The following is a 27,221-nucleotide window of genomic DNA, read 5'->3' on the forward strand; positions in this document are numbered from 1 at the left end:
TAGTTCCTTGACAGATGGCATGGTTTTGCAGGCAGTCACTATTCTTCTGAACCCCTTAGCTACCAGAGGAGCTTCTTGGGATCTTGAGTGAATAGCAAAGAAAGTTTCTACATGTTACAGACAGTATGGCCACCATCATCACACATGACTGAACTTCCTAGAGAGCTGTTGCTTTTAATACCTTAACTAAGACATCTCTGATAAAAGATTCAATGATTAGTACAACTGCCCAAACTTTGGGCAGTCAACTTTACACTGACTGCCCTTGTCAACAATAAGCTCAGCTGAACATTTCTATAGACCCTTGGGCCACTGCCAATTGCCTGACCATGTGGTCCAATGTTGCCCCTTATGGGGAAAAATTTGGGGGAATCTTGTCTCAGACATACTGAAAATATAAATCAATGCCACATGTGTCTCTACACATACTAAAGCCACAATACAAGAGAGACCTTCAAGATGGCGGAGGAGTAAGACGTGGAGATCACCTTCCTCCCCACAAATACATCAGAAATACATCTACATGTGGAACAACTCCTACAGAACACCTACTAAACACTGGCAGAAGACCTCAGACCTCCCAAAAGGCAAGAAACTCCCCAAGTACCTGGGTAGGGCAAAAGAAAAAAGAAAAAACAGAGACAAAAGAACAGTGACAGGACCTGCATCTCTGGGAGGGAGCTGTGAAGGAGGAAAAGTTTCCACACACTAGGAAGCCCCTTCACTGGTGGAGACAGGGGGTGGGGTGGGGGAAGCTTTGGAGCCACAGAGGAGAGCACAGCAACAGTGGTGCAGAGGGTAAAGTGGAGAGATTCCCGCACTGAGGATCGGTGCCGACCAGCACTCACCAGCCTGAGAGGCTTGTCTGCTAAGCCGCCGGGGCGGGGCGGGGCTGGGAGCTGAGGCTCCAGCTTCGGAGGTCAGATCCCAGGGAGAGGACTGGGGTTGGCTGCATGAACACAGCCTGAAGGGGGCTAGTGGGCCACGGCTAGCCAGGAGGGAGTCCGGGAAAAAGTCTGGAACTGCCTAAGAGGCAATAGACCACTGTTTCCGGGTGCGCGAGGAGAGGGGATTCAGAGCACTGCCTAATCGAGCTCCAGAGACGGGCGCAAGCTGCGGCTATTAGCGCAGACACCAGAGACAGGCATTAAACGCTAAGGCTGATGCTGCAGCCACCAAGAAGCCTGTGTGCAAGCACAGGTCACTATCCACACCTCCCCTCTTGGGAGCCTGTGCAGCTCGCCACTGCCAGGGTCCTGTGATCCAGGGACAACTTCCCCAGGAGAACACACAGTGCACCTCAGGCTGTTGCAACGTCACTTTGGCCTCTGCCACTGCAGACTCATCCCACATTCCGTACCCCTTCCTCCCCCCAGCCTGAGTGAGCCAGAGCCCCCTGATCAGCGGCTACTTTAAGCCCGTCCTGTCTGAGTGAAGAACAGATGCCCTCAGGGAACCTACACGCAGAGGTGGGGCCAAATCCAAAGCTGAACCCCGGGAGCTGTGCGAACAAAGAAGAGAAAGGGAAATCTCTCCATGCAGCCTCAGGAGCAGCAGATTAAATCTCCACAATCAACTTGGTGTACCCTGCATCTGTGGAATAACTGAATAGACAATGAATCACCCCAAAATCGAGGCAGTAGACTTTGCGAGCAACCACAGACTTGGGGTTTGCTTTCTGCATCTAATTTGTTTCTGGTTTTATGTTTATCTTACTTTAGTATTTAGATTTTATTATCATTGGTAGATTTGTTTTTTGATTTGGTTGCTCTCTTCTTTCTTTTTTCTTACTTTTTATTTTTTTTTAACTTTTAATATTTTAATTTTTTATTTTAATAACATTATTTTATTTTTTCTCTCTTTCTTTCTTTTTTTCTCCCTTTTCTTCTGAGCCATATGGCTGACAGGGTCTTGGTGCTCCAGCCAGGTGTCAGGTCCGTGCCTCTGAGCTGGGAGAGCCAAGTTCAGGACATTGGACCACCAGAGACCTACTGGCTCCATGTAATATCAAATGGTGAAAGCTCTCCCAGAGATCTCCACCTCAATGCTAAGACCCAGCTCCACTCAACGACCAGCAAGCTACAGTGCTGGACACCCCATGCCAAACAACTAGCAAGACAGGAACACAACGCCACCAATTAGAAGAGAGGCTGCCTAAAATCATAATAAGGTCACAGACACCCCAAAACACACCACTGGAAGCGGTCCTGCCCATTAGAAAGACAAGATCCAGCCTCATCCACCAGAACACAGGCACCAGTCTCCTCCACCAGGAAGCCTACACAACCCACTGAACCAACCTTAGCTACTGGGGGCAGACACCAAAAACAACAGGAACTACGAACCTGCAACCTGCAAAAAGGAGACCCCAAACACAGTAAGTTAAGCAAAATGAGAAGACAGAGAAACACACAGCAGATGAAGCAGCAAGGTAAAACCCCACCAGACCAAACAAATGAAGAGGAAATAGGGAGTCTACCCGAAAAAGAATTCAGAGTAATGATAGTAAAGATGACCCCAAATCTTGGAAATAGAAAGGAGAAAACACAAGAAACATTTAACAAGGACCCAGAAGAACTAAAGAGCAAACAAACAATGATGAACAACACAATAAATGAAATTAAAACTTCTCTAGAAGGAATCAATAGCAGAATAACTGAGGCAGAAAAATGGATAAGTGACCTGGAAGATAAAAAAGTGGCAATAACTACTGCAGAGCAGAATAAAGAAAAAAAGAATGAAAAGAATTGAGGACAGTCTCAGACCTCTGGGACAACATTAAATGCACCAACATTCGAATTATAGGGGTCCCAGAAGAAGAGAAAAAGAAAGGGACTGAGAAAATATTTAAAGAGATTATAGTTGAAAACTTCTCTAATATGGGAAAGGAAATAGTCAATCAAGTCCAGGAAGCACAGAGAGTCCCATACAGGATAAATCCAAGGAGAAACATGCCAAGACACATATTAATCAAACTATCAAAAATTAAATACAAAGAAAAAATATTAAAAGCAGCAAGGGAAAAACAACAAATAGCATACAAGAGAATCCCCATAAGGCTAACAGCTAACCGATCAACAGAAACTCTGCAAGCCAGAAGGGAGCAGCAGGACAGTTTTAGAGTTATGAAAGGGAAAAACCTACAACCAAGATTACTCTAACCAGCAAGAATCTCATTCAGATTCGACGGAGAAATTAAAACCTTTCTAGACAAGCAAAATTAAGAGAATTCAGCACCACCAAACCAGCTTTACAACAAATGATAGAGAAACTTCTCTAAGCAGGAAACAGAAGAGAAGGAAAACACCTATAATAACAAACCCAAAACAATTTAGAAAATGGTAATAGGAACACATATATCGATAACTACCTTAAATGTAAATGGATTAAATGCTCCCACCAAAGGACATAGACTGGCTGAATAGATACAAAAACAAGACCCAAACATATACTGTCTACAAGAGACCCACTTCAGACCTAGGGACACATACAGACTGAAAGTGAGGGGATGGAAAAAGATTTTCCATGTAAATGGAAATCAAAAGAAAGCTGGAGTACCAATTTTCATATTAGACAAAATAGACTTTAAAATAAAGACTATTACAAGAGACAAAGAAGGACACCACATAATGATGAAGGGATCAATCCAAGAAGAAGATATAAAAATTGTAAATATTTATGCACCCAACAAAGGAACACGTCAATACATAAGGCAAATGCTAACAGCGATAAAAGGGGAAATCGACAGTAACACAATCATAGTAGGGGACTTTAACACGCCACTTTCCCCAATGGACAGATCATCCAAACTGAAAGTAAATAAGGAAACACAAGCTTTAAATGATACATTAAACAAGATGGACTTAATTGATGTTTATAGGACATTCCATCCAAAACCAACAGAATACACTTTCTTGTCAAGTGCTCATGGAACATTCTCCAGGATAGATTATATCTTGGGTCACAAATCAAGCCTTGGTAAATTTAAGAAAACTGAAATCATATCAAGTATCTTTTCCGACCACAACACTATGAGACTAGATATCAATTACAGGAAAACACCTGTAAAAAATACAAACACATGGAGGCCAAACAATACACTACTAAATTACCAAGAGATCACTGAAGAAATCAAAGAGGAAATCAAAAAATACCTAGAAACAAATGACAATGAAAACACGACGACCTAAAACCTATGGGATGCAGCACAATCAGTTCTAAGAGGGAAGTTTATAGCAATATAATACTACCTCAAGAAACAAGAAACATCTCAAATAAACAACCTAAATTTACATATAAAGCAATTAAAGAAAGAAGAACAAAAACCCCACAAAGTTAGCAGAAGCAAAGACATCATAAAGATCAGATCAGAAATAAATGAAAAAGAAATGAAGGAAATGATAGCAAAGATCAATAAAACTAAAAGCTGGTTCTTTGAGAAGATAAACAAAATTGATAAACCATTAGCCAGACTCATCAAGAAAAAAAGGAGAAGACTCAAATCAATACAATTAGAAATGAAAAAGGAGAAATAACACTTGACACTGCAGAAATACAAAGGATCATGAGAGATTATTACAAGTAATTATACGCCAATAAATGGACAACCTGGAAGAAATGGACAAATTCTTAGAAAAGCACAACCTCCCAAGACTGAACCAGGAAGAAACAGAAAATATAAACAGACCAATCACAATCACTGAAATTGAGACCATGATTAAAAATCTTCAAACAAACAAAAGCCCAGAACCATATGGCTTCACAGGCGAATTCTATCAAACATTTAGAGAAGAGCTAACACCTATCCTTCTCAAACTCTTCCAAAACATAGCAGAGGGAGGAACACTCCCAAACTCATTCTACAAGGCCACCATCACCCTGATACCAAAACCAGACAAAGATGTCACAAAGAAAGAAAACTACAGGCCAATATCAATGATGAACATAGATGCAAAAATCCTCAACAAAATACTAGCAAACAGAATCCAACAGCACATTAAAAGGATCATACACCATGATCAAGTGGGGTTTATCCCAGGAATGCAAGGATTCTTAAATATATGCAAATCAATCAATGTGATAAACCGTATTAACAAATTGAAGGAGAAAAACCATATGATCATCTCAATAGAGGCAGAAAAAGCTTATGACAAAATTCAACACCCATTTATGATAAAAACCCTCCAGAAAGTAGGCATAGAGGGAACTTTCCTCAACATAATAAAGGCCATATATGACAAACCCACAGCTAACATAATTCTCAATGGTGAACAACTGAAACCATTTCCTCTAAGATCAGGAACAAGACAAGGTTGTCCACTCTCACCACTATTATTCAACATAGTTTTGGAAGTTTTAGCCACAGCAATCATAGAAGAAAAAGAAATAAAAGTAATCCAAATCAGAAAAGAAGAAGTAAAGCTGTCACTGTTTGCAGATGACATGATACTATACATACAGAATCCTAAAGATGCTAACAGAAAACTCTTAGAGCTAATCAATGAATTTGGTAAAGTAGCAGGATACAAAATTAATCCACAGAAATCTCTTGCATCCCTATACACTAATGATGAAAAATCTGAAAGAGAAATTAAGAAAACACTCCCAATTACCACTGCAACAAAAAGAATAAGATACCTAGGAATAAACCTACCTAAGGAGGAAAAAGACCTGTATGCAGAAAACTGTAAGACACTGGTGAAAGAAATTAAAGATGATACAAACAGATGGAGAGATATACCATGTTCTTGGATTGGAAGAATCAACATTGTGAAAATGACTGTACTATCCAAAGCAATCTACAGATTCAATGCAATCCCTATCAAACTACCAATGGCATTTTTCACAGAACTAGAACAAAAAATTTCACAATTTGTATGGAAACACAAAAGACCCCGAATAGCCAAAGCAATCTTGAGAACGAAAAATGGAGCTGGAGGAATCAGGCTCCCTGACTTCAGAATATATTACAAAGCTACAGTAATCAAGACAGTTTGGTACTGGCACAAAACAGAAATATAGATCAATGGAACAGGATAGAAAGCCCAGAGATAAACCCATGCACATATTGTCACCTTACTTTTGATAAAGGAGGCAAGAATATACAATGGAGAGAAGACAGCCTCTTCAATAAGTGGTACTGGGAATACTGGACAGCTACATGTAAAAGAATACACACAAAAAAACTCAAAACGGATTAAAGACCTAAGTGTAAGGCCAGACACTATAAAACTCTTAGAGGAAAACATAGGCAGAACACTCTATGACAGAAACCACAGCAAGATCCTTTTTGACCCACCTCCTAGAGAAATGGAAATAAAAACAAAAATAAACAAATGGGACCTAAAGAATCTTAAAAGCTATTGCACAGCAAAGGAAACCATAAACAAGACCAAAAGACAACCCTCAGAATGGGAGAAAATATTTGCAAATGAAGCAACTGACAAAGGATTAATCTCCAAAATTTACAAGCAGCTCATGAAGCTCAATAGGAAGAAAACAAACAACCTAATCCAAAAATGGGCAGAAGAGCTAAATAAACATTTCTCCAAAGAAGATATACAGATTGCCAACAAACACATGAAAGAATGCTCAACATCATTAATCATTAGAGAAATGAAAATCAAAACTACAATGAGATATCATCTCACACCGCTCAGAATGGCCATCATCCAAAAATCTACAAACAATAAATGCTGGAGAGGGTGTGGAGAAAAGGGAACCCTCTTGCACTGTTGGTGGGAATGTAAATTGATACAGCCACTATGGAGAGCAGTATGGAGGTTCCTTAAAAAACTAAAAATAGAACTACCATATGACCCAGCAATCCCACTACTGGGCATCTACCCTGAGAAAACCATAATTCAAAAAGAGTCATGTACCACAATGTTCACTGCAGCTCTATTTACAATAGCCAGGACCTGGAAGCAACCTAAGTGTCCATCATCGGATGAATGGATAAAGAAGATGTGGCACATATATACAATGGAATATTACTCAGCCATAAAAAGAAACGAAATTGAGGTATTTGTAATGAGGTGGATGGAGTTAGAGTCTGTCATACAGAGTGAAGTAAGTCAGAAAGAGAAAAACAAATACAGTATGCTAACACATATATATGGAATCTAAGGAAAAAAAAAAAAAGGCCATGAAGAACCTAGTGGCAAGACGGGAATAAAGACACAGACCTACTAGAGAATGGACTTGAGGATATGGGGAGGGGGAAGGGTGAGATGTGACAGGGTGAGAGAGTGTCATGGACATATATACACTACCAGATGTACAACAGATAGCTAGTGGGAAGCAGCCGCATAGCACAGGGAGATCAGCTCGGTGCTTTGTGACCACCTAGAGGGGTGGGATGGGGAGGGTGGGAGGGAGGGAGATGCAAGAGGGAAGAGATATGGGAACATATGTATATGTATAACTGATTCACTTTGTTATAAAGCAGAAACTAACACACCATTGTAAAGCAATTATACTTCAATAAAGATGTTTAAAAAAAAAAAAAAAAGATGTGGCACATATATACAGTGGAATATTACTCAGCCATAAAAAGAAATGAAATTGAGTTATTTGTAGTGAGGTGGATAGACCTATAGTCTGTCATCAGAGTGAAGTAAGTCAGAAAGAGAAAAACAAATACCGTATGCTAACACATATATATGGAATCTAAAAAAAAAAAGGTCATGAAGAACCTAGGGGCAAGAAGGGAATAAAGACATAGACCTACTAGAGAATGGACTTGAGGACACGGGGAGGGGGATGGGTAAGCTGGGACAAAGTGAGAGAGTGGCATGGACATATATACACTACCAAATGTAAAATAGATAGCTAGTGGGAAGCAGCCACATAGCACATCGAGATCAGCTCGGTGCTTTTTGACCACCTAGTGGGGTGGGATATAGAGGGTGGGAGGGAGATGCAAGAGTGAGGAGATATGGGGATATATGTATATGTATATATACAGCTGATTCACTTTGTTATAACGTAGAAACTAACACACCATTGTAAATCAATTATACTCCAATGAAGATTTTTTTTAAAAATTAAAAAATAAAAAATAAAGCCACAATACAAGGCCTCACCAAGACACTCCATGTCCTTTACAGAGTTCTAATCGTTATTGATAGTGATCAAGGCACTCATTTCACTTCTCACCATATTGCTCAGCTCTGGAACAAGGTAGTCAGTGAATTTTCATCTCCTTTAGTAAATGGATGCAGGCCTCACAAATTGCCATTGTGGCTTTAAACAAGTTCAAATATGGCACATTTCACTAAAGCAAACACTAATAGTGAATTGTGATGAAGGCGATCATCTTTGATCTTTAACTGCTAACAAGTTTAAAGCTCTCCTCCATCCCCCCGTTTCCCTTTTGCCTGATATCTGGGGCAAGCTGACAAGAAAGCCTGTGTGCACTCTCCTTTACAACCTTTGGGAAGTTCAAACCTCACAAGCCCTGACCATCATGTAGGGGCTTTCACTCCAACACCACCCCTATAAAACCCAAAGCCAGTCAGCTTTCTTTGCTCCCTTAAGCAATTTTGGATCTGCTTGGATCCAGTCTTGGTTACTGCCCTGCTCTTCTCAGAAAGCCTCATTATATGAGTAATACATCCTTTTGTACCCTCTTGGTCTTGTGTGGTATCATGAGTCTTGACATCTGAACCAAATCTGAATGGGGGATCCTGTTCTATCTGGTGACCAAACATGGCTTCAAATCTAATTATAGAAATATTAACCAAATAACTAAATAATATGATTATAAATACATATGATAATTACATTTTCCTTACCCTAAAATATTAGGCTCAAAAAAAATAAGAGTTTCCTTTCTTACAGGCACACAATTGACAGTCATTTCTGCATATTGACATTAACACAATCATCAATTTTAAGAGTAAAAGAGCTCCCTTTTCTTTTCAATTGCTCTGTATCTAACAAGTGATGATAAAGAGCAAATATAAATATCGAATAAACACACATTTTGTGAACATAATTTGTCATTGTTAGATATGTAAATTCAATATTTAGAAAAGATTAATCATTGAATTTTTGATGCAACTGTATTGTTAAAAAATAAAGTGTCATACACTTTAAATATAAAATATAAACAGCCTTGAATGACTGTAAGAGTTCATTCATTACTGAAAACTTCACACCAGGAAAAAACAGAATGCCAATAAAATGATTTAGTGACTTAATGAGACTATAAAAAGAATCTCAAAACAATTTGTTACTAAAATATGGGGAAAATTAATGACAATAAATTACTGAATTAAGTATAAAGACAGGTAACAAAAACATAAACTATGTAAACAATGCTGAATAAAATAGGTCATTTGAAAACACCTAAATATAAGATCAGAAGGCAAATGGTCAACGACAAGGGATTAATCTCCAAAATATACAAACAGCTCATGCAGGTCTATGTCAAAAAAACAAACAACCCAATCAAAAAATGGGCATAACATCTAAAAGGACGTTTCTCCAAAAAAGACATACAGATGGCCAAAAAGCACATGAAAAGATGCTCAACATCACTAATTATTAGAGAAATGCAAATCAGAACTACAATGAGGTATCACCTCACCCCGGTCAGAATGGCCATCATCAAAAAAATCTGCAAACAATAAATGCTGGAGAGGGTGTGGAGAAAAGGGAGCCCTTCTACACTGTTGGTGGGAATGTAAATTGGTACAGCCACTATGGAGAACAGTATGGAGGTTCCTTAAAAATCTAAAAATAGAGCTACCATATGATCCAGCAATCCCACTCCTGGGCATATATCTGGAGAAAACCATAATTCAAAAAGATACATGCACCCTAATGTTCATTGCAGCACTATTTACAATAGCCAGGACACGGAAGCAACCTAAATGTCCATCGACGGAGAAATGGATAAAGATTTGGTACATATATACAACAGAATATTACTCAGCCATGAAAAAAGAATGAAATAATGCCATTTGCAGCATCATGGATGGACCTAGAGATTATCATTCTAAGTGAAGTAAGTCAAACAGAGAAAGACAAATATCATATGATATCACTCATATGTGGAATCTAATTTTAAAAATGATATAAATTAATTTATTTACAAAACAGAAACAGACTCACAGATTTTGAAAACAAAGTTATGGTTACCAAAGGGGAAACGTGGGGGAGGGAAAAATTAGGAGCTTGGGATTAACATATACACACTACTCATATAAAATAGATAGCCAACAAGGACCTACTGTATATCACAGGGAACTCTACTCAATATTCTGAAATAACCTATATGGGAAAAGAATCTGAAAAAGAATGAATATATATACGTATAACTGAATCACTTTGCTGTACACCTGAAACTATCACAACATTGTAAATCAACTATATGCCAATAAAAGTTTAAAAAAAGGCAAATGGTCAAATATATGCCTGAGTTTTAAAGGAGAATATACACAGAGCAAAAGAAAGGCTATCAGTTTTAACATAAAAGATGAGACTAGTCAGTTAACCTTCCATATGCAGGTCATAACTATATTGGTGCACCTTGAAAAGTCCATATATACATATGTATACACACATATATACATTTATATATAGTGTGTGTGCATCTTAGTTTCAATCCATTTTGCTTTTTCCTTCTAAATTCTAAGGCGACATAAATTTTTAAAGACTACTTTTCATAGAATAATAGTTTACACAGAAATGTGAAAGATATATTGTAAAAATAAATTGCATTTTACAATCATTATGTGATTTCCTAAGTCTATAAGATGGAAAGGAAGTACTAAATTTAATGACTATAATAAGAATTAATGAGATAGTTGTTAACACATCATGATCAGTTTTAATATAATATTACAATAAAGTTTGAAATTAATTAAAAAAAAAACTATAACCCTATATTGTAGGCAATGTCACAGGGAAAGATGTTTCTTGATTGACTGGAGGAAAAATACTACAGTGGGAGATAGGATAGAAAATGGTTGCGAATAAGAAACAAATATAAAATATGTGGAATTGGGAGAAAAGTTTAAGATGATGACAGCTAATTTAAAGATAAAACAAAACAAAAATCCTCTCCCACAGCAATACACAAAAGGTTTTAGTAACTCTATGTCCCTTGTACAGAGTAGACTAGACTGACAATAACTCTGTGATTTAGGGATTCATGACTTTGAAACCTATTCAACCAAGAGTCTACACCAAGAACAAAAGATATGAGAGAGGGCATCTTAACTGGGAAATCTAAGAAGGAAAACCTGAAGTGGTTTTCATGCACACTTCCAAGATCCCACTGTGAAAGCTAATCTTGGGAAAGAGTAAGCTCTGTATCTTAACAAATATGCATTCAGAATGGGTCTTTTAGGAGGTGAGACTATCTGGAAGGCTAAACACAAAGTTAAGTCACCACAGACTATCCTTGGATTTCCTCAAGGTGATTTACATGTTGGAATTCTCCAAGAAATCTGAATGTTAGTTTACATTCTACACAATTAATTTTTGATACACAGTTTATAGAGTAATTCATGTTAGGATTTTCTACATAAAACTGTGGTAATATAGTCTAGTCTCTGTAGTGTGTTGAATAGTGTCCCCCCAATATTCATGTCCACCCAGAGGCTCAGAATGTCATTGTATTTGGAAACAGGATCTCTACAGATGTAACTAAGATTAAGATGAGATCATGGATTAGGGTGGGCCCTAAATCCTACACTGGTGTCTCTATAAGAGGACAGAGATACATATAAAAACAAAGGAGACACACAAACAGGGAAAAAGTTCTTGTAAATACAGAGCCTGAGACCAGAGTGATGCAGCTACAAACCACAGAACTTCAAGGATTGCTGGGAGCCATTAAAGCTAGGAAGAAGCAAGGAAGGACTCTTCCCTAGGGTCTGCAGAGGGAGTGTCATGCTACTGATACCTTGATTTCAGGGGCCTAGCCTCCAGAACTGTGAGAGAATAAATCTCTGTTGTTTTAAGCCACTAAATTTGTGGTACTTTGTTATGGCAGCCCTAGGACACTAATATATTTCTTTTACAGATACTCCCCGTAATGTAAAGAGCGGGTGATAGAAGGGGAAAAGGGGAGGGAGATCAGAAAGTGATGATAATTTCACAAGGCAATATTCCATGTGAAACTAATTCAGGTACGATACTAATTAGGAATCATTTCTCCTGAATTATAGTTTAAAGAGGACCTCCAGGTTTTTAAAATCCCATCTCCTTACATTGCTTCAAGGATCTTGCTTTACCAATTGGTCCATCTAAAATCTTCAATTTTGCCCCCCCCCACTATCGTTCTCTTGAGCTTTAAAATAAAAACTCCATTATCTTCTACCCTAAGAGAAAACAGACAAAAACAAACATTAGCCTCCGACTAGTATGCTACTTTAGCTATCACCCTAACTCTTTCTGTTTTATCTCAGCCAAGATTATTGAAATAGAAGTTCACAACATTTTTCCCAATTTTACTAACCACCCCCTCCCTGCAATATGATTTTGGCCCCTACACTATAAGTATGAATACACAATATTAATAAAAATATTTTCCCTCTAACAATGTCAACAGTTTTCTTATATTCTAAAGCATCTTACCTATACCAAATTCAAAATAATAAAATTTGTCTGCCATGTTTTTGGCACTTAAAATTAATGTATGAAGAACTTTAGTAACCAAACCATCAGGGGAAACAACTTATAATTTAAAATTGAAAGATGAAGGAAAATTAAAACTTATTTGATTAATAGATAAAGTAGGGCATTTTTTGTTTTGGGGCACGTCGTGTGGCATGTGGGATCTTAGTTCCCCAACCAGGGATCAAACCCGTGCCCCCTGCAGTGGAAGTGCAGAGTCTTAACCACTGGACTGCCAGGGAAGTCCCAAGTAGGGTATTTTTAAAACAAAAAAATCCAAGTGAAATAGTTTAATTGTTAGAAGAAAGACAGCAAAATATCAATAACTGATCCATAATTGTTATTTTTCTAAGTATTTAAAACAACTTGAATCCTGCAGAATGAGTATTACCAAAGTAACCCTAATATCTGAAGTTGAAATGAAATCCAATGATGCTGATGAAAGCATTATCAATTGATGATTCTCTTATCTAGAAAAACTGAAAGATAGGAATTCACCGACAAAATAGGATTCACTAAATCAACTAGTAGAGTCACGTTATGTGCACATTTAATTGATATGAATTCAAATCTACACTGGGCAAAAATAAATAAATGAAAGTAATTTGGTACTAAATGACCTGTAAGAAACCAAACTAGCTCATCTGGTATTATCTGAAGAAACTGTTGTCTTTCTAACACTGGAGGAAAAATGTCCTGTTAGAATTATTGAAATAATATGGCTTACAAAAAACCATGTAGATGATCTTCTATGGTTGTTTTAAGGTATTTCATGGGTAATGTTGATTAGATGTGATTTTCTCCTTACATAATGACTTTAGAACCTTAAGCCTTGTAAAAAACTGCAATCCCAATATATGAACTGAGTGTATTGACAGATATTATTCTAAATGATTTTAAAAATTAAATTCTAAGAGTGTCAGCATATAAAAGATATGGAAGAAGAAATGATTATAATTTGGGATAAATGACAAGAAAAGGGAAAAAGTGAGAAGTGATAGGCTATGAAGTGATACCAAAAAGTCATAAAACATAACTCAAAGTGGCAATAGAGGGAAATTATGGCAAAGAGAGAATGAGAGGAAGAAAAAGCAAAATAGAAATTTGATCTGCAGAGATCCAGTAACTATTGCTTGATTATCTCACATTAAAGACGTAAAGGTAGGACAGGAAGAAATCTATGATGATCAGTAGTTTTTAATTCCTCTACTCTGCTCCCAGAAAATTTTAAGTGATCAATAGGTGGTTGGATAGTCACTGGAGATATAAAGCACAAAATATTTGTTTTCATGCTTTAATTACATAATATAAATGTTTTATTTTTAGCCATGCTACTCTTAAGACCCTAGGGCAATCCAGTAATCCAGGTCACTTTATTTCATCTTTTGGGGGCGATGGGAGTACCTATGAATGTGAACAGAAAAAAAGTGTGTCTGAAAAAAAAAAAAGTGTGTCTGTATGTGCACTTGTGTGTGTATGACTTACTATATGTTATTATACCAATCACTTACATATTTTTTATTTAATTATCAAATAACCCTAAGAAATAGACATTTAGCACCTCTATTTCAGAGATAAGAAAAGTAAGACTCAGGCAGATGATGTAATTACTCCAATGAAAAAGGGTAAACTGAGTTGTGTTCTGAATCCAGAAATCTGACTCCAAAGCTGGCATTCTTAAACCCAATAGTATGAACTATGTAAGATATCATATATACATATATATATATATTTTTTCCATTTACTACTAACAACAGCTCTGCTCCATAGACATAATGATCCCTGCTTTACAAATAAAGAAACTGAGTCTCAAAAAAGATTATGTAACTTGTCCAAAGATATATAGCTAAGGTGTGACAAGCTGAAATTAGAATTCAGTCTGTTTGACTCTATGAGTAGTTTGAAATAAAGAATGATGCAACATTTATAAAAACAAAATCAGTTTCCTTACTAATAAATCAAAGTGCATTTGATTTTACCCACAGATAATCCAAAAGGACTTGTTTAAAAAAAAAATTAGTGTTAAAAACCACCAATTATTAGTTGCATTATTTCATAATAAGATAATTAAATTTAACTTACATTAACTCTGCTAAAATAAAGATTCCATTCATTAGGAATCTATTAATTTAATTTTATTTTAATCAGTACTTTTTTCTTCTCTTTTTGAACATACATGCATACATGCATAGGCTACTGTAAAATACCTCCAGGTGACTAAATGTTTATGTGTCAGAAAAGGAAATGCCTGATTTTCTTCCTTTTCATTCCTTTGATTGCATGACATCCCAAGAACAGAGTATAAAAGAACAAATTAATGGTTTCCAAAGAGGACTCAGATAGCCACGCAGTCTTCTGGATTAGCATTGCTAGGATTCTGTCATCAACCATGTAATACTTTTGGCAGCTGGGGCCTCTAGCAAGGGAAGGACTCTCTTGGGCACAAAAGGCAATAAAATAAAACAAAATAAACATGATTAAGCAGATGACGTTTTTCCTTCTAAACTGTTGTTCTCTTCACAATTAAAGAACTCAACTCTGATGTAACCGATCAATATGCTAAGAAGAAGAAATAGTTTGTAGAAAAGAAATAGATACCTTGCTAATGCTAACATCATCAATTCTATTTTAAGGTTAAAATAAAAGGTTTAGTGCTTCCCTTCTGACGACAATGTTCTTTTGAGTAAGTTGAGGATCTTGGACTTGTTTCAGAAGAGAGAAAAGGAGGACATATAGAGCATATATAGGTAATATCTCATTATAAGCAATTGGACTGGAAGCATCAGCTTATTTTATACATCAGCAGAAACATTAAGTCAATACGTGATCCAAGAATCTTGATATGATCAAATCTATGTCCTTCTGCTACAATATTTTGTCATCCTGACTCAGACATTCATTTCACAGCAAATGCTTTACCATGTAACACAATGCTGTAAATCTAAATTCTAGAAGTCTAAACTTTCAGCCTCTCTCCAACAGTTTACTGCTCACTAAATTTCCTTTGCCTATCCATCCATAAAGAGAGCTAAACCTGGGTTAGATCCAGCTAGATTTCAGATCCAAAACCTTTAGAAGCCAGGTGAGTGACTTCTAAGACTTGTGATCAGGGAGATGTGAAGGCAGCAAAGGACACATCGTCTTCTCAGTGCCAATGCAGAACAGACTGTCAGGTTGACAAGATTAGCTGAAATGTCCTTTGTTGTCTTTTTATATCCCTTGCTGTCCCAGAAACTAGATGCCTAAAACCAAAATCTTTTCTTTCTGGAAATGTGTTAATAAAGTATAAAACTGATACGATTGTTTTGTACATATTATTGTCATTATTATAACTGTTCTATATTTGATTTTATGCATATTTTGCAGAGCAGACTTTGCTTTATGCTCTGGTAATTTCCCATTTTATGAAATTCCAATATGAAGGCACTTGCAAGGTTACTGGATGTACTTATTTTTAAAAATTAAAAACAATCCTGTTTTCATTTTTATATTGTTGTTCACCTGTGCACTTGACTGTAAATTCAAAATGAGTAAAATAACCTCAAAATTTTATTATTACAAAACTACTATCTAAAAAAATTGCCAAGTACTTTATGAATAGTAAATATTTTCATTAAAAAACAACTAACATTTTGAATAGCATATAGTGAAAATAAAGCATGTCTGGAATGATACCCTACATGATGAGATGTATCTTACTTACCAAACTCCTTAGGAACTGCTATAGAATAAACACAATTATGTCCCACACTGTAATTTTTTGGATAGTTTGGTGATAGAACAGTGCCTTCTGAACCTGTTGAACGACTTCCACAAGGTGCTGGAAATAAAAAAATGTTAAAAAAATATTATTGTTAGAAAAACATTTAAAAATTCATACTATGACTATTTTCGTGCTATAAAAATTATGGCTACTGGATTTTAAGGAATATCATTTATTTCCATCTTTTAACAAGGTCCCCACTGTCAAATATTTTAAAAATCAAAAATTGTGCACATGCAATAGAAAGCTTCTTTTTAAGTATTCAGATTTACTCTTCTCAGAAACAAAGTAATATGATAACGTTGCAATGGTGCCATCTATCTCTAAAGGTAATAATGGTGGCCTGCTTTCATTTATGATAAAAGTGTAAAGATAATCATCTCTTTTATAATGATGAGAAATTACACATGCAGTGGGAAATTGTTTTACTCACCACCAGGCTTTGAAACTCTACTCAAAATCAACCTTGATTATGCTACCACCAACTGAGGTACTTCTATACACAGGACAGGGATGGCTGTACAAACACATTCATCCACTCATCTAAGTAAAATATTCTCTCACCAATCTCTATCTGCTTATGGTTTACATGTAAATCAGAAGAGTTGCTGATGGTGCATAAGAGAGACATTATTGCTACCTCAGCCCCAAATGTGCTATGTTCCTAAAAAAGATGAGGGTGAAACCAATGTTTCTGGAAAATTTGTAGATAGTTGTTCTGTTTTTCACAAGATAGGCGGATGCTTTGGGATTTGTAGTTCTGGAACACAGAGAAAGATCTGGGCTACTAAAGGAGTTATAGGTATCAAAAGCAAAAGATGATAGTTGATATTATTTAAATGAATGAGATCTCCCAAAGAGGAGGTCAGAGAATGCCAAAGTAGTATTAGTGAGAGGGTGGCTACAAGGAATTTAGTCTCTTGGGAGCCAATGGGGAGGAAAGTTTCAATGAAAAGAAAGTGTTCAAAACCATTGTGTTGCAAAGTGGTAATAAATGAAAAAGGAGTCTGAGGTGGCTTGGTGGTCTAGAGTATTAGGTAGCAGGGACCTACTTCTCTATGCCTCTGGTTTCCCCCAGGCGGGATTTTGCCTAGGCTTGCAGGCCTGCTGGCTCCACCCCTTACCCCATGGAGATGGAATGAGCTTCTTGATGGGTGAGCCCAGGACAGAAACTTTACTTCTGGTTGGGAGCCATCCTGCCCGTAAAGCAGCTTGTGGTCTCCTCTACAGCCTATTTAAGGGTGACTCTGTTGAGGGGGTGGCCATGGTCGTTGGGAGGGACCTGCAGCTGCACAGGAAGCCCACTGTTACTGTTCTTCAGCTTTTATCAATATTAAAGCTGATGGTCTGCCTTCCCTCAGCTTATCACTTAATTCGCCTTGAATTTGTGTAGGGAGGATTCCCTTCAAACATCAGAAAGGAACTTTTTGGTATTATTGATACAGTAGTTTTAACCAGAGCCGCTTTCTGCAAATTACAGCCAGCAAACCAAATCCAGCCTGTACCAAAGGCAGTTTTCACATTTTTAAAGAATTTAAAACAAAAGAAAAAAATAAATCAGAATACATCACAGAGACATATGTGGTCAGCAAAACCCAAAATGTCATCTGGCTCTGTACAGAAAAAGTTGCTAACCCTTGAACTAGAGTAGAGAGAGGTAGCTAGATTGTAGTTGGATGAAGAATAAGTGGTTTATAAAGAGATACAAAAGTAATCAGAATCTTAACCATAAACAGAAGGCGAATGTAGGGAGTAGTTGGGGGAAGATGCAAAGCTGAATGACTTTTTGTTACTGTTGTTTTAACAGGGAGGACAGAGTCATTAAAGAGGGAACATCTGGAGCACTGACTTAGAGGCTTGGGAAAGATCAAAAACTAAACTGGAGTGATTAAGTTTAGAAAGCATTAATGACAGTCCTCTGTGACTTGAGAAAAAGAGCTGAAGAAGACTGAAAATACATAGGTTTAGGTTTTATGCTGGGAATTTATTGGAGTTAATGCCTGATTTCCTTTTAAAGAGAGTTGAATGCAGTGGTGTGTTAGGTGGCTTGAGAAGAGTCATGACAGTTTGAAAAGTTCAAAACTTTTGATGGATTTCTGGCCAAAGTTTAAAGATAGAGCAATATATTTAAAACACACACATACAAAGCAAGCAGTAAGTTGTACTGAGTTGGGTGGCTAATGAATGTTCTACCTTTTTTCCTTTTAATGTTCTATAAAATGGTAATAAATAGTTAGAATTAAACATAGTAAAATTAGAACTCCCTAGAACAACAAATTGACAATGATGATAATAACCAAAGAAGCACTGCTCTCATCGCTCATTAGTGTTTGAGATTAGTCAGGTGTATTCTTATTTCAGCACTGATAACTTTATTCAGCTGATAATAGTACTGATGAGAGAATCACTCAAGAATAAGCAGCATGTTTTATGTTAATTTTCTTTCTGATTTTAAGGTGCTCCAAAATGACAATACTTTGAATGTACGTGACAAAAGCTCTTATTTTTATATTTTGAAAGAATGAATAGAAATGAGAGCTTCTAACTCAAGTTCAACTTTGTGACTTAGTCATGAACATTCTGCCATTCTACATTACTATGCATCTGATAGCCTCAATATGTTTTGAATATTTTATTTTGCATAATGGACTTTTGGGATGGCTCTTGTTAAAAATCTCATTTATAAATATGAAAAAATATAAAGTTTTTTAACCACTAATGAATATATACAAGGTTGCAGTATAATCACAGGTCTTTATGGTAACTAATATTATGTTAGATTTTGTTATTTGTGCTGGTAGCAATAATTTTACATTTTTTCTGGTCAGTACTTACAGCATGGCCTAATTTATAGTCAATTATGTTGAATATTGTGGTGACTGACAATATTTTATGCAGTATGTAAATAAGGGAAAATTCACTATGCTGTGAGGTACAGATATACTGTAATCTGTTTTATGTTTATAAAAATCTAAATGGAATAATGACTAAGCCAGGCCAGCTTTACTAATTCTTGTAATGTTGGTTCCTAGAAGCTTTCTGTATTCTTTCTTCCTGTTTTAATTTCATTTTATTGGCTAGTACAGAAGAGGTCAGCCGTTACCTTTCTGGCTCTATTAACAATCAGTAGAAGATAAAATCAAGACAGAACTTTTAATTCTATGCTTATTTTTGCCATTTGACTCATACCTGTGGGCCTTTTGTCAAACTGGCTATGTTTTTCTAAACAGCCTATATCCATTGTAATGCAAAACATAAGAACTCACCTGTTCTTGATTATAACTTATGTGATACATATGACTACTCTTAAATCTCTATTTTAATAGCATTTTTGTAGAACACATGTATTATGAGAAGAAATGGTTCTGTGATTAAGTAAGTTTAGGAAATACATGGGTAAAATAAATAGAGTTCTATGCTATGAGACTTAACTGAGACTTTAGTAAGGTTTGGGGAATGTCATACTTGTTCTTACAAATTTATTTGATCATGGAGGCTCTCTTTCATCTCACAGGACCAATGTTCCTCAGAACATACTTTCCGAAATGCCAAACTGCTAATTCTAAAATGTGCTATCGCTTTGACAATAATCCTAACATTTATATTGTTTGCTGTAATTATGATTTCACAGCACTAAAGAATTGTGTTTTATGTATACATATAAAGCCTAAGTATTTTAAACACTTAAAATGTCAAACTTAGCCTATTATAAAATGCCATTATTCTTTTTTGTAACAATTTTTTCTTGAGGTAGAGTGAATTTACAGTGTTGTGTTAGTTTCAGATGTAGACAAAGAGATTCATCCACACACACACATATATATATATATTTATATATATATTTTTCTTTTTCAGGCAAAATGCCGTATTCTTGACACTTTCTCCCTGACTCTTAGAGTTCGATATATCACTGATTTGTTGCTCGTACTCTCCGGTAGCTTTTCAGCCTCTCTCTCTCCTCTGCCACTGTAACTGCTGCAAACCAGACTCCCAACAGTTTCCATATGGGCTCTTTCAACAGACTCCTAGTTCCACGCATCCCCACAAGTTCTTACCACGGCTAGTGATTTTTCTAACACATAATAAGTCTTATAATGTTTCTTTTCTCTTCCTAGAACAGTTCGGATACACAGTATATTCTCCATAAAGGTCTGTTGGACGATTAAATGAACTACGCTTGCCAAGACCATGCTACTACAAAATGGTGTTCCACAGTCAGCACATAACACACACATTTCACTTGGTTGAAATTACCCCATAAATTGACTTGAATCCAAGACAATCAAGATATACCCTCTCCTGGTGCTGCTCGTGTGCTCGTTCCGTGCAGACCTGGTACCTCTTTTGTGAAGCGGCAGCTGAAGAGACTCCGGCGCTCGCCATGGCCAACAAAAAGCCCAAGGAAGGAGTCAAGACTGAGAACAATGATCATATTAATTTGAAGGTGGAGGCGCAGGATGGTTCTGTGGTGCAGTTTAAGAGTAAGAGGCATATGCCACTTAGTAAACTAATGAAAGCCTACTGTGAACACAGGGTTTGTCAATGAGGCAGATCAGATTCTGATTTGATGGGCAGCCAATCAGTGAAACAGACACATCTGCACAGGTGCCCAAGGTTGTTTTATATTCAAAATTACCAGTTTTTAGAAAGAACTTTTCATGGTTGGAAATGGAGGATGAAGATACAATTGATGTGTTCTGGCAGCAGACAGGAGGTGTCTACTAAAAAGTGAACCTGCTACTTTACTCCAGAATTCTGTTTCTCCAGACCAAGAAGACATTCTAAATTAGAAAACCACAATTAGGTTCCACCACATCCTGACCACTACAGTATAGTTTTCTCTACTCTTTCATTTTCCCCACCCCCATTCCTTTATTGTACCTAAAAAGTAACTGATATATGTGCACAAGCATATTGCATTTTTTTAAACTAAATGGCCAATGGTATGTTTTGATCAGCATCAAATGGAGTTGGTATGGAGAAAAATACTGGTTCTGTGAAAATACCCCCTTTTCTCCATTAGTGGCATGCTCATTCAGTTCTTATCTTTATATTCCAGTAAGTTATTTTGCTCTCACTGTTTAAAAAAAAAAAAGAACAACACAAAAATCCTTGCATACCTTGCTTGATTGGAGAATTTTAATGTTTTTCACATATCATTGTAAAATCAAGGAAAATTTTATAACTTTTTTGTATGTAGCTGTTACATGTATGGCAATTTGTCTTTAAGTAGGGATAAATTACTCTAAAATAAATAAATCCTAGATAGTTTTCCCTTCAAGTCAAGCGTCTTGCTGTTTAAATAAACTTCCTGTTTAAAATGGAAAAAAAGAAGATATACCCTCCCAATAAATCCATGTAAGCTTATTTTTTTTTTTCTTTCTGGGATTGAAATCTTTGCTGTTTCTCTGATTACCAGGAATCATTGTTGCTTTATATTTAGAGACACTATTATGTGTAAGATATGTATCTTTAAACATTAGAAATATATTTAATCATAAGATTTTTACAATCTGAGAGCCAGTCACATCGACACTGAGTTCCACTGAGGGAATGGCAAACTCACACCTACCATTTCACAGTAGCAAATCTTTGCTAACATTTTATCAGTCTGTAGCATACCCTCATTGAGGGAGCGAAATCACCCACGCAGTTTAATTTTGTATTATTTTCCTTGTTCCCTCTTTTCCTGTTTGTTTTTTTAAAAATCTTCTTTTGGATGAATTTGTATGGTTTGATTTGTACAAGTAAAATATGCCCATGCTGGAACTACACGGTGTATACTTGTGTTACTCCTGAACTATGATGTGGTGATACAATAGACAGATGTGGTTATCTCTAGGAAAATCAGCAGATGAGACTGAAATTAAATGTTAAGGCTGCTAGTGCAATAAAAAGGACTTCCCACCTATGGTTTGATCATGTGTGTGGGATGGAGGAAGAGGACTGAAGAAGAAGAACTGAGATACCTTCCCACTGAAGGTAGGAAGAACAGAAGAATCTCAAATCACTTACATGGAAGAGGTACTTCTTAAATGTCCAGAGACTTATATTATATACACTGCAGCCTTAAGCTACTCACAACTTCAAATCTCTCTTTTCACTTGTGTAATGTATAATTTATTATCAAATATACTCTATAATGAAAATTATTATATAATGTATAAATTTTTCTCTGAAAGCAAGTTAGGTACTTTCAAAAGCGATGAATTCTTGCAGGTCACAAAAGAGCAATATGGTATGTTAAATAGATAATTTACTAGACGTCGCCTGTGACTCCTTCAGGTTGAAAGAACTGCTGTACTTTACAAAAGTGCTGGTCCACTTCTAGTAAATTACCTATGCTCTGATATAGCCCAATTGAATATCACAAATCATAAATCCTGGTATAGTCTGAAAGCTGTATCTCTCATGGAGTCTTTTTTTTTTTAAGAGAAGGACTTTCATAACCCTCTGTGATATGAATTTATAATGCAGACAGCTGTTATTCTCAGTATTGACTTTAAGATTAAAATTACTATTGCTTTTTTCTCTTTGTTCAAAACCTTCATCTTCGCAAAAATACCTAACTATTCAGCCATTCATTTCATGTGCCTCTTCACGTTTCCTTTATAAGTAAACAAACTTCATTTTGTATATCTGCCTTAGATAATAAACCTCCCATAAGGCTATTTTATCATAATGGTAATAAATATTACTTTAAATTATAAACTATTACTCTAAGTCACATTTATTTTACTCTTCATTTTCCTCTGCACTATCTTTGACACATTCAAATTATGTATCTGGAAAACTAAGGATAATATTGCTAAGGATAATGAAAAATATTGCTAAGGATAAATAGAGTTTTCTATTGTTTCATCTGTTCACTGAAAAGAAAAAGAGCAAAAATCAGTCTTCATGACTTGTGAATTAATTTTGTGTTCTAATTCCGCACTCCTGTTTAACACTAAAAAAAAAATCCATCTTAACGTTATAATCAGTGGTTTATAAACCATTTTAATGACTCAGTAAGTCAACTTAGTACAATATGAGCTTCTTTATCTTGTCACCTCACCTCACTAATTGCCTAGACTCATTCATCTGCTTTTGCTGGCTAGGAAAACATTCCCTTCACCTTTCAGTGCCCTATGAGCTGTGTTCTCCATCATAGAGTACGTTCTTAGAAAAAGAAGAGTTCATTCTGTGACAATAGTCTATGAATAGATATGTTCCTTTGACAGATCTTCCATGTTACCATATACAAATTCTACTAAAACTAATGGTCTCATGGGTGTTGGTAGTTCATCTATGATACCTATGTCACTAATTTTTAACCTCATTTTCAAGATCGAGATAAAATTTACATACCATAAAATTCACCCTTTCGAAGTGTACAATTGAGTATCTTTTTAGCATATTCACAAAGTTGTGTAACCAACCCCACTATCTAATTTGAGAATATTTTTGTCATCCCAAAAGAATTCCTATACTAATTAGCAGTCACTCCCCATTTGCTCCACTCCCAAGACCCTAGAAATCACTAATCAATGATTTGTAGGAAACTGTGTATGCGAAGGCAAGTTCCTAAAACGATTTTAATCAAATTATTAGTGCATTTTTAAAACTACAATCCCTTTTCATTGCTTACTTTATTTCTCTCTGTCATTGACTGTTAGTGATAGCAGTCTTTTATTATTAAAAAATTACTTAAGACAGCTAACATTTTAGTATAAAGTAAGTTTAGAGAGAAAAAAAGAAACCTGTAACAATTTTTTAACTCCTACCTGATCTTCTCACAGACGCTGTTTTCTCAGGAAAGTTTCTTCCCTGTCTCCGGACTAGCTCAGAGCCCCCATCATACAGCATTTCATCAATTAGTTTCAGGACATTGATTACAACTTGTAATTATATATATATTTGTATGGCTCTTTGATTAAGGTCTGTTTCTATCTCTTGACTCCATGATCGATTACGTCAAAGTTTCCATGTCTTTTTTGCACACTATTTATAACTCTGGAGCCTAGTGTAGTGTATATAATGGACTTCTAATAAATATACACCATGAATATTAGGAAGAATAAAATATACATTACATTAATATCTTGCTGTTGACTAAATGCACAGCATGTAAAACTCATAGATTTTTCAAACCCTTTGTTTAGGGTAGCACAACAAATGCAATATAAAACCCAAAGCTTTGGAATCAGAAAGGTGTAGTTTTGAATTCCAGCTTCACTATTTACTGACTGAGTAGCCTCTCTTACTGAAGAGAAGAAAATTCAAACTGGAACTGAAACAGGAGGTGTCTGTTCCATCTGGCATACGATGTGGTCTTAGATGAAATGAATTAAGAAACTCTCCTGACCTACTCCAGAATCTCTTGGAGGCGATATAATGAGGTTTTCATAAACACCTTAGGAAGATAAACTAACCTCATCAATCCCAGAAGGAATACAAAACTTAGAGAAAGGGCAGGAGGAACTTTCCTGGTGTTTCTACCAAAACTTTTCCCTTGAGAGAGACAGGGATGCCTTTTAGCGGCCCTACCCAGGGCATTGTTGCCCTCTAGGAGGAGCTCATGGTTTTCATTTTCCTCTCCTCTTAATTTTCCCTAAGGATAAAGAGCAAAGTACTCTATCCCAAAGGAAGAGGAACCTACAACTTCGATTCAGCTGTATTCTCATGGGTTGGGTGGCTTTGCTGTGCCCAGCTATTGATGGTCAGTGTGGGTGAGGTCCTCTACTTCTCTGGATTCTTTATCCTTTAGAAGTCAGGGGGAGACAAGAGCTAACAGTACTAGTGAAAGGGAGCAGAAATCCTCTCAACTTCCCCCTTTTCTTATAATTCAGGGGTTTCTTTCCCTTGTTCCATAAATTTGGATAGGGAAAGATATCTATATTTTCATTAGACCCTAACTAATTTTAGCATTTCCTTTAATTTCAAATGTAAGCAACAAATTACATTAGCATTAGAAGTAAATGGGACTTTGTTGCCAAATCACATATTTTTAAATATTATATATAATTGTTGCAGATACCTCAAAATATTGTTTATGCTTATCACTACCAAAAATTATAGTAGGTACTAGAGTCTTGCTGCTGGAACTTCTAATTTAAGGCATTAATTAAGAAGTACATATATTATTACATCAAAAATGTGTTTTTTCAATTATAGATTTTATGTACTTTGATAACTATATTTCAATATTATTGGTTTTTCTTTCAAGCCTACATGATTTATTTTACTTTGTGCATTTAAAAAGATGTTTCTAAGGTCCATAGGCTTCATCAGGGTACACACACACACACACACACACACACACACACGAAAGGAACCTCTAATATCCTAATTAGATTCCTCCCAAACCACCTGTCCTTGTGATTTTCTATCTACTCTTTTTCTTAAGGAAGACTGGTTCAGAGACTGTTGCTTTGGCTTAAGAAGATCTGGAAAATATTAGTTGCATTGGAGGACCCTTTCTTTCCTGCTCTTTTGTCTCCTTTCCTAACAGGACCGATAAATTCTTCCCAGCATCAGAAAGGTCCTAAAACTCAGGTTTGGAACTTTGGGAGAAATACCTAGTCTTAGAGTTGACTTATGTTTGAAGTTATTTAGAACCATAGCCTAAATATGGTTCAGATTTACTCACTAACTCTCCCATGTGGCTCAATCTAACTCACTCAATGTGTCTTGGGGTTAGGAACCAACGTCCCTGTTGCTCAGAGAGCTCTGTTTTGTCACCTTTTATGTATATATCTCCCTCAGGAATCTTGGAATGAATGGTTCACTGGTTAAAGTATAAAATGAAATTTTCTGTTTTAATAAAGGGAAGGGAAGCAATAATCTCCCTCTCCCCTCTTTTACAGTGTCTCTTTGAAAACACAGTAGACCAATCTTTTCATTTTACAGTCAAGGCTTCCAGCCATCTGACCTTTGAAACTATAAACACATACTTCTGAAATTAACTCAGAGTTCTTACAAGGTATACTCACAATGTATGCAAGAGAAAAGGTATACCAATTTGTCTCTCAAGGAGATAAAAGAAGTGTTATTTGTTCTTTCTTTACTGTGTACATTTGTGTGAGATTCTGTCTTGTCTTTATGGTATCTTTCACAGATTGCCTGCAATGTGAATTGTATTCCAGATATGCTTATTCAATTAAAAAATTGCTCCCTTTATCTTCTAGGTTTTGTGGAATGAACTTTGTTAGCAGACTTTTTGTTTCCCCAATAGAAGTAAAGATTTGGCTATCTTTAGATCTTTTGTCCTATTACCTTAATACAATTTGAATCTCACCATGACTTCTAATAGTTACTGTTACACGCTTTGCTTTCTTCATCTGTAAGGAGAGAATTGCTGGGTTGATTCAACTTTCTGTATAAATTTTTTTTCTTATTTTTCTGCAAAAACTGGCAATACATTAGGAAGGCATATTTGAGGTCTGACTTAAATATGGACTAGATGGTAGTGGAGAAGGGGGGCATCTTAATATGATGAGAGGCCATGCGACTACCCATCTGGAGACATGGTGTAGTGACTGAGATGCCGAAAGCATGGAAAATAAAAATGGTTTAAATATGAGCTCCAAGTCTGTGGTCACAAGAAAATATGCTCTGAATTACAGGTATTGATTTGCAATTGAATTGCTTGTCACATGGGCAACTCTATATATGGTATGCTCCAGAATCCAAACCAGCAGGGATTTATTAATAACAATGTTACTGATTCTCCAAAGGAGCATGCAGGAGGCCAACTGGAGTGATAATGTATGTAAGAGTGCCTGAAAACTAGCAGGTGCTCAATAACATTAGCTTCCCTTCCCGTTTCCTTTCGCATACGTTT

General features: G+C 36.3%; 2 protein-coding genes across 4 annotated transcripts in view; one reads left to right on the plus strand and one right to left on the minus strand.

The window, feature by feature from the left end:
* Positions 1-27,221, minus strand: part of CSMD3 (CUB and Sushi multiple domains 3) — a 1,197,799-nt gene that overhangs the window by 229,451 nt on the left and 941,127 nt on the right. For all 3 annotated transcript variants that reach the window (XM_061171997.1, XM_061171996.1, XM_061171995.1), the window contains one exon: positions 16,337-16,453. In XM_061171997.1, coding sequence (XP_061027980.1) covers positions 16,337-16,453 — 117 coding nt within the window. The remainder of the gene's footprint in view (positions 1-16,336; positions 16,454-27,221) is intronic.
* On the plus strand, positions 20,778-21,169 carry LOC133077265 (small ubiquitin-related modifier 2-like). Its single transcript, XM_061171981.1, has 2 exons — positions 20,778-20,930; positions 21,047-21,169. The coding sequence occupies exons 1-2, from the start codon at positions 20,778-20,780 to the stop codon at positions 21,119-21,121; spliced, it is 228 nt and encodes a 75-aa protein (XP_061027964.1). The 3' UTR covers positions 21,122-21,169.

The sequence above is a fragment of the Eubalaena glacialis genome, chromosome 17, assembly GCF_028564815.1.
Source record: "Eubalaena glacialis isolate mEubGla1 chromosome 17, mEubGla1.1.hap2.+ XY, whole genome shotgun sequence".
Taxonomy (NCBI): domain Eukaryota; kingdom Metazoa; phylum Chordata; class Mammalia; order Artiodactyla; family Balaenidae; genus Eubalaena; species Eubalaena glacialis.

Bases quoted from the DNA above. Each gene is read 5' to 3' on its own strand.
- LOC133077265 (XM_061171981.1), top strand. From the start codon at position 20,778: ATGGCCAACAAAAAGCCCAAGGAAGGAGTCAAGACTGAGAACAATGAT. The intron at 20,931-21,046 runs GTTTGTCAATGA...GTTTTTAGAAAG, and splicing joins AAGCCTACTGTGAACACAGG to AACTTTTCATGGTTGGAAAT.